The 14,108-nt window shown below is 43.2% G+C and overlaps 1 protein-coding gene across 5 annotated transcripts in view; it reads right to left on the reverse strand.

Annotated features, from left to right (window-relative positions):
* HECW1 (HECT, C2 and WW domain containing E3 ubiquitin protein ligase 1) overlaps positions 1-14,108 on the reverse strand; it is a 398,524-nt gene that overhangs the window by 197,469 nt on the left and 186,947 nt on the right. For all 5 annotated transcript variants that reach the window (XM_045008223.1, XM_045008222.1, XM_045008225.1 and 2 more), the window contains one exon: positions 234-328. In XM_045008223.1, the coding sequence (XP_044864158.1) occupies positions 234-328 (95 nt within the window). The remainder of the gene's footprint in view (positions 1-233; positions 329-14,108) is intronic.

A 14,108-nucleotide genomic window follows, 5' to 3' on the forward strand; every position in this document is an offset into this window, starting at 1 on the left:
TATAAACTGAGTGTGTGTTACTAACTTTTATAAACCATGGCATGTTACATAGCTGACATTCCAGTTCCTCTGAGACTATCACAGGATTGATATCCCTTTAGTATATTCCAGAGAATTTAAGAGCAGAAAGCCATAATAAAAATTAACACAAAAATACAAAGGACAGGCAAGGAATTGCACAATAATAGCTGGAAATAGATAACAGAGAAGCAGAAAAGGCTGGAACTACTTACGGGAGCAGAACTGTTTTTCACTGTGACACTGGGGGTCGTAGCACGTAGTGCTCCACTCACTCCATGGTAGTATTTGAAGCAGATCTTTGTTTCAGCTAAAAAAGAAAATGATTTTACATTAGAAATATTACCAGGAAGAAGTTTTATAATCTGTTATACTTGGGACGCATCATGTCCACTCATGAGGGCTAATGGGCAGATGAATCAAAGCCATTTGTCTCCATCTGATGGTCAGGTTAGGATACTGCAGATAGCTTCAAATGCTGGTTTCCCATGTTGTCTTGCATGAGATATAAAAGTTATTTGGTCCCTATGTTACATGAGACATTAATCCTCAACCTCCTCTGAGCAGTAGTTACCAGTTGTGTAAAAATATGTCTAAAGTCTGCAAAATGTGATAAGGATTTCCTCAAACTAAAACCATAGGGATAAACCCCTCATGATTCAGGGGCTAAGCCAACTATTAATTGATGAGGTCAGGGAGAAACTTCACTTGTGGGCAAGTTATTCCATACTTGTACATGATGAGATTTCTCTGAAGCAGGCTGGTTCTGGCTACTGTCAGAGACAGGTCACCGGATTAGACAGATGACTGGTCTGACCTGGTATAACAATTCCTATGTTAAAGCATTTTTCACAAACAGGGCTAAATCATATCTTTTCCTAGTCTATTTCCATTGATTTCAATGGGATTTGGATCAGAGCCTTAGGAACTTTGCTAGTGCTGGCAGCATAGACTCCGTGAGTGCTCCAGGGCTGGAGCATCCATGGAAAAAATAGTGGGTGCTGAGCACTCACCATTAGCCCCCTATCAGAGCCTTCTGCCTGGCAGTGGCCCCGTCGATCAGTGCCTTCCCCTCCATCACAGCACCTCCTGCCCACCATGGATCATCTGTTCTGTGGTGTGCAGGAGGCGCTGGGGGGGAAAGAGGGAGGGTACGCCATGCTAAGGGAAGGGAGCAAAACGGGGCAGGAAGAGGCAGGGTCGGGGTGGGCCCTTGAGGAAGGGGTGGGGTGGGTTGGGGTGGGGGCAGGGCCTAGTAACCCCCCCTCCGGCACATTAGAAAGTGAGCGCCTCTGACTGGCAGGAACATTAGGAACGCAATAATCTTCTAGGGATTAGCAGCGTACTCTTTCCATTTTTGTTGTGTCTCAGCTGAATGTACTAATTAAAAGAAGCCCATCTTGACTAATGAATCAAGACATGGAAGAAAGCAAATCAGCTTCTCTTTTAATGGTTGCTGTACGATCCATCACATGATCTATTACAAGAAAATGGTACCTTCCACTCATCCTGGAGCCCAAAGGATGGCGGAATTTTCTTGTCTTCCCACTGGACCCCAGATAGATACCAATATGAACACCTTACAAATATGTTTTCACTGGACTGGAGAATACTGTGGTTATCCTCTGCCCTTCAGCAACCCCATGCTGTAGTGGAATGGGCTTTTCAGGATCAGTTTTTCTTAATATCTTTTTTCCAACAGTTACTTGGTACAGTCCTCTCTACAACTGTAGTTGCAGTGCTAAGTGCTCAGATACAATGGTAATAAGGACCATATAAGTACACAGCTTTGTACACTGCAAGGTGCCAAAGTGGGAACAAAATAACCTACTGCTTAAATCCTATCATACCTCATTCCTTCTCCGACTGTTTGCCCCAATCCGGCAAGCACTTACCACCAGGCATTGTGCTTACTGCCATGAACAATACTTTTGAAATCAATAGAACTGCTCATATTAGCAAGCACTGTGCCTGGTAGCAAGTATTTGCAGGATCAGACCTTTAGGCTGCAAACTCTTTGGGAAACAGACTTTTTTCTTCTATTTGTTCTGTACAGTGCCTTACACACTTCTGAGTCAAATTCTGCCATCTCTGTATACAGGACCCTCACTGAAGTTGTCAGGAGCCGTGTATGCTCTGAGTGAAGACTCTTTCATGCTTAGAGTGCAGTGATTATAATAGAGATGACACTCACTTTCAAAGCATTACAGTTTCTCACCTGAACAAAAATAAATCGTTCTACCACAGATGTGCATTCAATGGCCCTAGAAACATCTCATGCCACAAACATCATTTAATTGTATCAGTGCTGTCTAGCACACAGGTACATGGGGCAAAATGGAATTCCAGTTCTGCACCAGACTGTTGGTACCTCCTCATTTAACTGTCTTGCTGCCAGCAACTGCTGCCACCTATCGGTCTCTATGGAACCCAGAAATGCTCCTTTAAAATACCACAGTTATGAGTGCTATACACATAATAGCCATATAAATAAATAATACCTAAATGACAGTGTTTTAGTGCTACCGAGGCAGCAGTGTATGCCAGTAGCCAAATGGTTTAAAGCAATACAGTTGTGACAAAAGACAGGACACATTAACATCTGACACTGGCCACAGATCACTACATTCTGAGTTGTGGTTGCTCAGCATCTCTGAAAATTAGGTCCTAAGTATTTTAAGCTGGGCACCAAAAAACAAAAACAAACAAACAAAAAAAAACGAGACACCAAAAGTAGAAGACACTTTTGAAAATTTAGTCCTAACTAACTTGCCTGTTCTACAAAAAGACTGTGGTGCAGCCAGAAAAATGAATTAGGAGTAAAATTTTCAAAAGCACCTGAATTATTCAGTAGCCTAAAATATCAAATTTTCAAAAGTGACTTAGGCACTTAAGACCAGAAGTCTCATTGAAAAGTCAATGGGATTTAGGTTCCTAAGTCACTTAAGATATATCTACACAGCAAGCAGGATCCCACAGCAGCAAGTCTCAGAGTTTGGGTCTACAGGCTGGACCTGTGCTATGGCATTAAAATTGGCTGTGTAGATACTTAGGCTTGGGCTGGAGCTCCAGCTCTGAATGCACTCCTTTCCCCAGGATGCAGAGTCCAAACTCCAGTCCGAGCCTGAACATCCACACAACTATTTTTAGTGCTCTAGAGTGAGCCTGATCATAGACCTGAGCTTTGAGGCTTGCTGCTGCAGAATCCTGCTTGCTGTCTAGACATTCCCTAAGTCAGTGGCTTTCAACCTTTCCAGACTACTGTTCCCCTTTCAGGAGTCTGATGTGTCTTGGGAACCGCAAGTTTCACCTCACTTAAAAACTACTTGCTTACAAAATCATATATAAAAATACATGAGTGTCACAGCACACTATTACCAAAAAATTGCTTACTTATTTTTACCACATAATTATAAAATAAATCAGTTGGAATATAAATATTGCACTTAACTTTCAGTGTATAGGATATAGAGCAGTATAAACAAGTCATTGTCTGTATGAAATTTTAGTTTGTACTGACTTCGCTAGTGCTTTTTATGTAGCCTATTGTAAAACTAGACAATTATCTAGATGAGTTGATGTACCTCCTGGAAGACCTCTGAGTACACGCAGGGGTATGCATACCCTTGGTTGAGAACCACTACACAGAGGCACTTCAAAATCTTTACCAGGGTCTTCTGACTCCCACTATACTATAGCTAGGAGACCATCCTTCCCTCTTTACACTGTTCCCTGAGTACATACAGAATTCCCTCAAATTAACAATCACATCACATATGACTTCAAAGGCATTACCTGAGGGCTTAAAGTTGACCACATGCACGTATGCAGGATTGAGACCATAGTTTTAATAGGACAATTTTAAGAGTTAATAGACCTGCCACAGTATCCCTGACTCTTGATCATTGGAACAGCAGTGAGATCGTCATTTATGTTGAAGAGCTATCACTTATGATGTATTTGGGAGCAGTAGTTTTTATTAGAGAGTGTTAAAGTGGGGCTGAGTGTATCGCCCTGAAGAACTGCAAATCCAGACTGAATTCTCAGTTTGTAATTTTCTCTATGGGATTTTTAACAGCTCAGCAGTAAAACTGATTACTTACTGAGCAGACAGCAAAAGTTGATAATATCACAATAGAACTGCCACACATACAAATAGGATACCAGTTCTACAAATTATTCAAATTTTGATTGTTCTCTCCCCTGGAGACTATTCCATACAATTTGTATGGAACATCTAGAGGTAGAATAAACAAACGTTTTCTATTAGCTCATGAAAAACAATTTTCTCCAGTAGTTTGTATGATTATGATCAGGCTTTCGTGGCAGGGAACCTGGCTTTTGGTTACCTAGCATTAAATTTAGTAGGCAGTCAGTTACCGTATACATCGAGGAGTCTGTTGAAAAATTAAAGAGACACTGTTAGGCTTAAAAGGAATTGTATAAGTATAATTAGGCAGGCCAAAAAAGAATTTGAAGAGCAACTAGTCAAAGACTCAAATACTAACAGCATTTTTTTTTTAAGTACAGTACATCAGAAGCAGGAAACTTGCTAAACAATCAGTGGCGCCACTAGATGATCGAGATGCTAAAGGAGCACTCAAGGAAGATAAGGCCATTGCAGAGAAACTAAATGAATTCTTTGCATCAGTCTTCACTGTAAAAGATGTGAGGGAGATTCCCAAACCTGAGCCATTCTTTTTAGATGACAAATTGGAGGAACTCTCCCAGATGGAGAAGGTTTTGAAACAAATTGATAAATTAAACAGTAATAAGTCATCCGGACCAGATGGTATTCACACAAGAGTTCTGGAGGAACTCAGATACGAAATTGAAGAACTACTAATTGTGGTATGTAACTTATCACTTAAATCAGCTTCTGTACCAGCTGACTAGAGGATAGCTAATGTAACACCGATTTTTAAAAAAGGCTCCATAGGCAATCTTTCAATTAGAGGCCAGTAAACCTAACTTCAGTATCAGGGAAGGACAAGACATTAGAGATGGGGAAAGATCTGTCAGGTCATGTAGTCCCCACCACCATCACCACTGCCCTGCCAGAGTAGGATTGTTCCCCAGGGTATTATTTAATGTCCCTTCCCATTGAAATATCATCTTTCCTTGTTGTCTTCATTCATTCCTTTAGTTTTATTTGTCAAGCTTGCCTTTTTTTCTTCCCTCAGAATTTCACTCATTTTTATAATCCTCTATTCTTCTCTTGCTCAAAGTTCATCCTGACTTCAGAAGCTTAACTTCCACTAGAAGAGCAGATTTATTCTCTTGGATATAAAAAGTAATGTTGCCAAGATTAATCCGGTTTCCCCTGCTAGATTACGAAACCTCCTAAACTCAACTGAAAGGAAAGACTAAGCAGCAGTATTCTGCAGAGAGATAGGGAATCTCAGTGTGTTTTACTATTTGGTGTTTTCATTCCTGCTTGATGGGGAAGTTTGATAGACATGAGACACTTCAACAATCTGACTGCAATTTACTCCAATGACATTTTCTGTTTCAGTTAAGCAGCAGCATGACTAAGCCTGAGCTAAGCATTTCTGAACACATAGCACCTGTCAGAGAGAGGAAAAGAAGACAGCATCTAAAACCCAGTCACTGATGACCAATTTAATCTCTTATCAAAAGAAGTGTTGTGGCTGTTGTTGGACAGATTAGGTTGTTGCATAAAATATTAATGGTATCAAAAGTGATGATAAATAGGTTGTCCCTGGGAAGTGTGTTGGGGGGGTGGGGTAGGGTGGGGTGGGGTGGGGTAGGGGTAGGGTGGGGTAGGGTGGGGTGGGGGGGGGGAGGAAATCTAACCTAATCAGAGATACAAAACTAAAGGAAAACAACTGTTTTATAACACACAAAAGCAATTCACTGTAGAAGTCTTATACAATCAGTACAGTACACAACCATGTGATATTACAGTTTAGTCAGGTTACAGTAGTATGGTCTTTAATTACAGCAGTCATTGCCAGTGATCATTACAGTTGGAACAGTGCAGTAACTAAGGCTCTAAATTTATGAGCTGTTACTATTTAAGAACTGCTCAGACATTAAAGCCTTTGAAAAAGATAAAAAAACAAAGGGCTAAGAGACTAAAAACCCAAGATCTAATGGCTAAATTTCTTCAATAGTCTCAGGTAACTGAGAGTTGCTTCAGCCTTTTCCAAGACTATGCTGCTGGTGCAGCTAAAGAAACTTCCCTCCCTCCCCCCTCCCCCGTCTCCCGTCTGTGAATGAATGAAGAAAAAATCATATTAAATTAATATCAAACTCTGATATTATGATGTGCAAGATACAATAGTAAAATGGAGGACTTGATGGAATCTAATATTATAATTATAACGTATACAACGGGGAAGTCAATTATAAGTGATACAGCTTTGGACAAAATGCTGTAAATTTCAACAACAGATTTTAGCGTATGGGCAACCCTGTTAGGGAAATTGACTTATTTTAACTTAAGTAATAAAGTGAAGAAGTAAGGCTACTGTTTCCAAATCAAGCATGCTTATGATATCAAATTAGAAAAATACCCCTGAAAGAGGCAGTAAATAAAAGGAACTGAGACCAAATAGCATGTTTATAAGGACACTTGACCACAGAGTGGAGTAATCAGAAGGGAGAAGGATCTGATGAGGAGCAGGGGTGCCAGGGGAAGAACTAGGGCTGCCTGGGCAAAGAGATTGAGATGAGGAGCAGCAAAGGGAAAGTAGAATTGGAAAGATTGGAGGAGGCAGCCAGCGAGAGAGATTGGAACTGGGAGCCACTGGAGACAGGGACCATGGATGGCAGGAGTGACTGTAGGCCACGGTGAGGGAGAGACACAGATCAGAAGGACAGCGGAGAGGAGAGAATTGGGTCTGGCTAGGCAAAAAGACTAGGAACAAGGAGTGTGATGACTGGGACGAGAAGCCTGAGGAGTTGAGACTAGCACTGGCTAGCTGAGGAGAATGGTGCTGGGACAAGGAATGAGGCATAGGGAAGAGACAGGACTGAGACAGGGCCAGGTTGGAGGTGGACACACCGCAATGGGTTAAGCTTGGGTGGAATGAGCAGAAGTCTCCACCCACTAGAACACACTCCCTCAGCAGCTTGTAATGGATCCCTAAGATTCCTGAGTCTTGCCATTCCTCTGCTGTCAGCAAGTATTACTGAAACCTAATGGCAAAGTTTCCCATCTCCCTCTAATTCTGGTCCACAGAGAACAATCACCTACGCCTGCTATCAGTTACTCTGGTAGCTGAAGTGACAGAGGTCTGTCTGCTGGATCTAAAGGTTCCAACTCTGATGATGAATCACATGGGTGTCAATATATACTGTATGATGGAATTTCTGATTTCACTCTTCTCTTTTAAAAACCTAGGAAATTACACATGTGCACAATACACACAAAGTCACATTAACAAAATACTAAGATTGCAAAGTCAAGCACTCGGAAATTAGGAAATGCCAGAATTACAGTAGCACAAGAAAGGTGGCTTTCTCTTTCTGTATGCATTGTGATATAGTCTTTAAGATTCACAGAGTGATTATTATATCCATCTGGGAGTTTTTTTTACAAAACTGTGTGTGGGAAAGGGTTGGTTTTGACAGAGCTCTCATTTAAAAAACATTTTGCAAAAAAAAAAGTATTGAAATTGTTGAAATGTGGTCTTTTGACATTTTTTAATACAAAAAAAGTTCAATTTTCAGGTAAAATTACTTTTCATTTTGAAATGTATGGTAAAGTAAAAATATAAAAAAATAGAAATTAAGAAGGTTGAAATTAAAACAAAGCATGTTGAAGGTATTATGAAACATTTTGATTGACTCACTTCAATTTGTTTTTTTTTAATTTTGATCACTTAGTGAAATTTGGAGAGATTTTTAACTGTCATCATGATTTGGGATAGAAATTTTTTCAAAATCTCAAAAACTCTTTTAGAACAGGAAAACTATTGCCTGCTCAGCACTAGAGAATATTTATTATTAATAAATTACTAGAATGCTAGACTCTTGTTGCCCTTCCACATGTATGTTCTTCCTTTCCTACCACCAACAAAATAATAAAAGAACCAACCAGAAACTAAAGCAAGCCCTCCTGAGTGCCAGTTCAGTGCCTCATCTACTGGGTCATGTTGTCTCTCATATAAGCCATCTTCGACAAATCATGACGACTTTGAGACTCATCAGTGTGCTAACAGGAAACTAATTGAGATTAATTATTTCTCTTCTCTAAAATGTTGACAGATGGTTCAAGTGGGGATAAGTACAGAATGTGTATTGATAGAAATACAACACAAGTTAGTGAGTGGTTAGGTAACATATGCAATTGGGGGATGTGGAGTAGGTTGCTGGTTCATATTCAGTTCAGGATGGTAGGGACTAATAGTTGTTAATATCTCAGGGTTTGTTTACACAATGAGTTACTGTGTGGCAAACCGGGATATGTATCTACAGGGCACGAACTTGCTGTCTAGTAACATCCCATGTGGACAATGCTACAGCATGACAGTCCCAGAGTGCGGTCTGGGGTACTACTACTTGAAAGTGCAGTCACTAAGGGCTTGGCTACACTTGTGAGTTACAGCACATTAAAGCAGCCCCGGGCGCCCTAACTCATGATGTGTCCACACTGGCAAGGCACATAGAGTGCCCGGACTCCACGTCTGGAACGCTCCTGGTACTCCACCTCGACGAGAAGCATAACGCTTGCTGTGCCCCAGCTGAAGCGCCGCAGCGCCAGTGTGGATGCCCTGGTCTATTAATGTGCTCTGATCAGCCTCCAGAAGTGTCCCACAATGTCTGTTCTAGCCACTATGGTCATCACTAGTCATGCCCTGCCCTCAGGTGATCAACTGTCGGACCCACCCTTTAAATTCTCTGGGAATATTGAAAATCCCCTTCCCATTTGCTCAACCAGGCGTGGAATGCTGTCAGCAAATCTTTCCAGGTAACCATGCCTCCACGCGCCAGGCAATCCCCAGTATGGAGCAATGGCGAGGTGCTGGACCTCATCAGTGTTTGGGGGAAGGAAGCTGTCCGGTCCCAGCTGTGCTCCAGCTGTAGGAATTATGATACCTTCAGGCAGATATCAAGGGACATGATGGAAAGGGGCCATGACTGGGACGTGCTGCAGTGCAGGGTTATAGTGAAAGAGCTGCGGAATGCCTACCACAAAGCCCACAATGCAAACCGCTGTTCCGGTGCTGCCCCCGTGACCTGCCGTTTCTACAAAGAGCTGGACACAATACTTGAGGGTGATCCCACCTCCACTCCAAAGACCACCATGGACACTTCAGAGCCCAGTTCAACAAGGCAGGAGGAGGTGGAGGAGGAGGAAAGTGGGAGTGAGGGTGCTGAGGAGGAGGAAGACAGCCCGGCATCCCTAGATGCATGCAGCCACGAGCTGTTCTCAAGCCAGGAGGAAGGTAGCCAGTCGCAGTGGATGGTGCTTGGGGAAGAACAAACACAGGAGGAGGTGCTCGGTAAGTGGCTTTTATTTTGGAAGGAAGTTGTTCGGTGCGGGCTCTTGGGGCGAGGAGGGTTAGGGCTGCATGCATGCGGTAAATGCGGAATAGAGTGTTGATGTGCTCTCTTACATCGCAGTAATCGGCCTCAGTGATCTCTTCAAAGGTTTCATGCAGAAGCTGGGCAATCCACTTGCGCAGGTTCCTTGGCAGAGCTACTGTGCTCCTTGTCCCAGTACGGCTAACATGTCCATGCCACAGTGCCGTGAGGAGCGGAGGGACGATTACTGCACACAGGCAAGCTGCATGTGGGCCAGGGTGGAAGCCACATTGTAGTAGAAGACCCTCCCTTGCTTCCCAGGTCACCCTGAGCAGCGAGATATCTTCCAGCACAAACTCATCCTATGGAAAATCCTATGGACAGTGTTCAGTACAGGGGCCCCCTGCAGGGGTTGGCTATCCCCAAGGAACAGAACCCCAGAGGACAGTAGGGCCATGAAACAATTAGTCCCCTTTTCCCCTGTGCTTACTCACCATTTTGGGGCTCCTGTAGGTTGTGTGTGCTTGCTCTGGGATGGGCAATTTCTGCTAATGTGTAGACTGTGCTTGTCTTTAAGTATGGCTGAATCATTGCTCTGTCCGGTGTGAACAGTGCTGCCTCTGTTAAGTGTTGCATTTTGGCTTTACAGATGCAACCTTGAGATCCCAGCTGTCCTTGTTATCAATGGCCGAAAGACTACAAAGAATCAGGAAGTGGCCACGTAGAAGCAAAGAGGACATGCTGCATGAAGTAATGCAGCAGTCACTTAATGAAAATCGAAAAGCACAGGAGTAGCAGGAGAGTGAAAGGAGGATCCACCAGCAGAATGCAGATTGCCGGCACCAAAGCATGGAGCAGCTGCTAAGCATCATGGAGCGCCAAGCAAACTTGATACAGGCGCTCATAGCAATGCAGGTGGAGCACTTCCGCATTCGCCACACCCTACGCAGCCCTTGTCCCAAAACTCTTTGCCTTGTGCCTTCATGTCACCTCCAACACACTTTCCCCAACATTTGTGTTCTTATTGCCACCAGCTGCCTCCAACACCTGTAGCTTCATCACCCACCCCTGCAAACTATGTCCCTTTCCCACTGCACTCAACCCCCATCACCATGCATTTTAGCCAGCCTGAAGTGCAGCACTCATTGCACAGCACTCCAGACAGAAAGGCTGAGTATGATAACAGTACATACGCAAATCTGTGATTGTACCGTTCCCCGCCCCACCCCCTTGCCCTTTCTGTTTCCCAGGCAGTTGTGTTTCTTTTCAATAAATGAATTTTTTGGCTTTGAAAACGTTCTTTATTATTGCATTAAGTAAAAGATACCATAGCCCAGGAAAGCAATAGGCACTGCAAGTCAGTGCATCATATATAGCAAACACAGATTCCTACTAACATTGGAACCACTGCACTTCACTCCTGTGCAGGGCACCAAACATTACTGGTTGCTTTCAGCCTCAAATTGCTCCCTCAAGGCATCCCTAATCCTTGCAGCCCCGTGCTGGGCCCCTCTAATAGCCCTGCTCTCTGGCTGTTCAAATTCAGCCTTCAGGTGTTGAACTGCCGAGGTCCATGCCTGAGTGAATCTTTCACCCTTCCCTTCACAAATGTTGTGGAGGGTACAGCATGCAGATAAAACCATGGGGATGTTGTCATCGGCCAGGTCCAGCTTCCCATACAGACAGCACCACCGGCCCTTTAAATGGCCAAAAGCACACTCCACAGTCATCCTTGCTGTTGTCAAGGCTCCCTGTGTAGGATTTCATGAGCCATGGCATTAAGGGGAAGGCAGGGTCTCCAAGGATCACAATGGGCATTTTGACTTCCCCTACGGTGATCTTCTGGTCTGGGAAGAAAGTCCCAGCTTGCAGCTTCCTGAGCAGGCCTGTGTTCCCAAAGAGGCGTGTGTCATGCACCTTTCCGGATCAGCCTGCATTAATGTCAATGAAATGCCCATGGTGATCCACAAGCACCTGGAGCACCATAGAGAAATACTCCTTACGATTTATGTACTCAGAGACTAGGTGGGCTGGTGCCAGAATTGTAATATGCATCCCATCTATCACTCTTCCGCAGTTAGGAAAACCCATTTGTGCAAAGCCAGCCACTATGTCATGCACCTTAACCAGAGTCACTGTTCTTCTGAGCAGGAGGTGATTAATTGCCCTGCACACTTCTATCAACACGATTCCAACAGTCGACTTTCCCACTCCAAACTGGTTAGTGACCGACCGGTAGCTGTCTGGAGTTGCCAGCTTCCAGACTGTAATAGCCACCTGCTTCTCCACCGGCAGGGCAGCTGTCAATCTCGTGTCCTTGCACTGCAGTGTGTGGGGGAGCTCAGCACACAGTCCCATGAAAGTGGCTTTTGTCAGGAGGTTGGACTAGATGACCTCCTGAGGTCCCTTCCAACCCTAATATTCTATGAATCTATGATTCATGTGAAAGTTCTGCAGCCACTGCTCGTCATCCCAGACATGCATGATGATGTGATCCCACCACTCAGTGCTTGTTTCCCGAGCCCAAAAGTTGCACTGGGAATGCTGTGAGCATGTCCGTGAATGCCACAAGCAATCTCATGTCGTAAGCGTTATGTGAGTCAATATCATCATCGGACTCCTCACTGTCAGTTTGTAGCTTAAGAAGTAACTCGACTGCCATTCGTGATGTGCTGGCAAGACCCATCAGCATATTCCTCAGCAGTTCAGGCTCCATTCCCGCAGACCGAAAGGGAAGACAGAGCTAGCAGTACAAAAAACATTGAAAGATGGCACCAAACATGGACGGAAGCACAGGGATTGCTGGGATGCGAAGCGATGCATCCTGGGGCATTGGGACAGGACACAAATGCCCTGCACCCCTCCACCCTCTTCCCACAAGCCACAGCGCCAGAATGGGAAGAGGTGTTCTGTGGGATAGCTGCACCATTCCCAATGCCACTGCAAGTGCCACAAATGTGGCCATACCCGTATGCTTGCAGCTGACAGTGTGAACACACCACAGCGCTTTCCCTACTGCGCTCTTGAGGGCTGATTTAACTCACAGCGCTCTACACTGCAAATGTAGCTGTGCCCTGAGCCACATACCAGGACTTTCAACTGCACTGTGGCAGTGTCCACACAGGACATTACTGCCTGGCAAACTGGTGCACTGTAGATTCACATCCCAGCTTGCTGCGCAGTAACTTGCTGTGTAGACAAGCCCTCATAGTTGTTCAGTGAACTGTGAGAAAGATGAAAGTTGCTTCAATCCAGTTTCTAGTGGATAGTTCACAAAACCCAAACATTCCATTTGGCACCTAGTTTCACAACTAAGCTTGAGGCAGGGATGAGTGAGGTGTAACTTGCACGGCTGGTTCCTGCTTGGTGGATAAGTAGGATAAGAAGGGAAATTCTGCTGTCTATCTGGCACCTTTCACAAATACTAAATATGCAGATATCTCTTTAAACAGAAGACATTTAACCCATGTGTAAATAAGAGCAGAACTAATTATTTACATTGGGACATATGAGACCTTTATGTCAGGACTTTTTGTGAGGAACATGAATAAAGATATTGGAATCTAGCCTATTACGAGTTGTTCATTTCCCAGAAATTTAGCAGAATTATTCCCAGAATTATTAGCTGAAATTTGAAGATGAAAAGGACTCAGGTTCAGCTACCCTTTCTGACACTGAATAATACCTTATTCCACTGAAATAAATGGAACTATTCACTCAGCATCAGCAAGGATGGCAGAATCTGGCCTCAAACAAGTAAGAATTCCATTTATTTATTTAAATTCAAACTCTTCAGTGATATCTACCTGTTCTTCTCCCTTTACTGAATGTAGCGCAGAGTGCTGACAGGCACGAAAACTTTTTTTTCAGTAATCACCAACTTGAGAGAGACAGTTAATTCATTACAAAGAGCAAACTACAAGGGCTGTGCTGAAATCTTGAGTTTAATGAAATTCCATTGCCAATAGGCGTGTAATATTTCTTATGTAAATCAGCTTAACTATGAGTTCTTCACTGTCAGCATCACTGAGCAGGCAATTTATTTTCTGGAAAAATGAAGTCATCAGAGCATTTGTAATTGTGTGATAGTTGACTAGATAATAACTGGAAACCAAGCCCAAACTTGGCTCAATGATCCTAAGTACTCCCCTAAACTCCATGAAACACTGTACAAGACAAAACTAAACCCAATTTAATCTACTTGTGACAACAGATGAAGTGAAGCACTTTACAAAATGAAACAATTAAAGCAGATTAAATTTAAAGTAACTCTTTTGTCTGGAAATTGTTTACCTACCTTGTCACAAGTAACTCCTAAGGTTACAATAACTGAAAGAGTTTAGAGAGGAAAAAATGATTGCATTTTTTTGTGTGTATAGTGTTGATTTAACACAGCACTTTGTGTGTAATCTGTCCCACTATATCTCCTGCACAGTTAGGTTAGTCAATTTCCTGGGTTATGTGAGTCTGATACATAACACAGAAAAATAGGCTTTAAAAATACAGTAACTGTAAAATCACTAAAATTGGTAAGAGTTTCAGTAGCAGGTGAAGGTCATGAAACGACTTTTGTTTTATTGTTGTTGTTAAATTGA

Source organism: Mauremys mutica, chromosome 2, assembly GCF_020497125.1.
Source record: "Mauremys mutica isolate MM-2020 ecotype Southern chromosome 2, ASM2049712v1, whole genome shotgun sequence".
NCBI classification, from domain to species: domain Eukaryota; kingdom Metazoa; phylum Chordata; order Testudines; family Geoemydidae; genus Mauremys; species Mauremys mutica.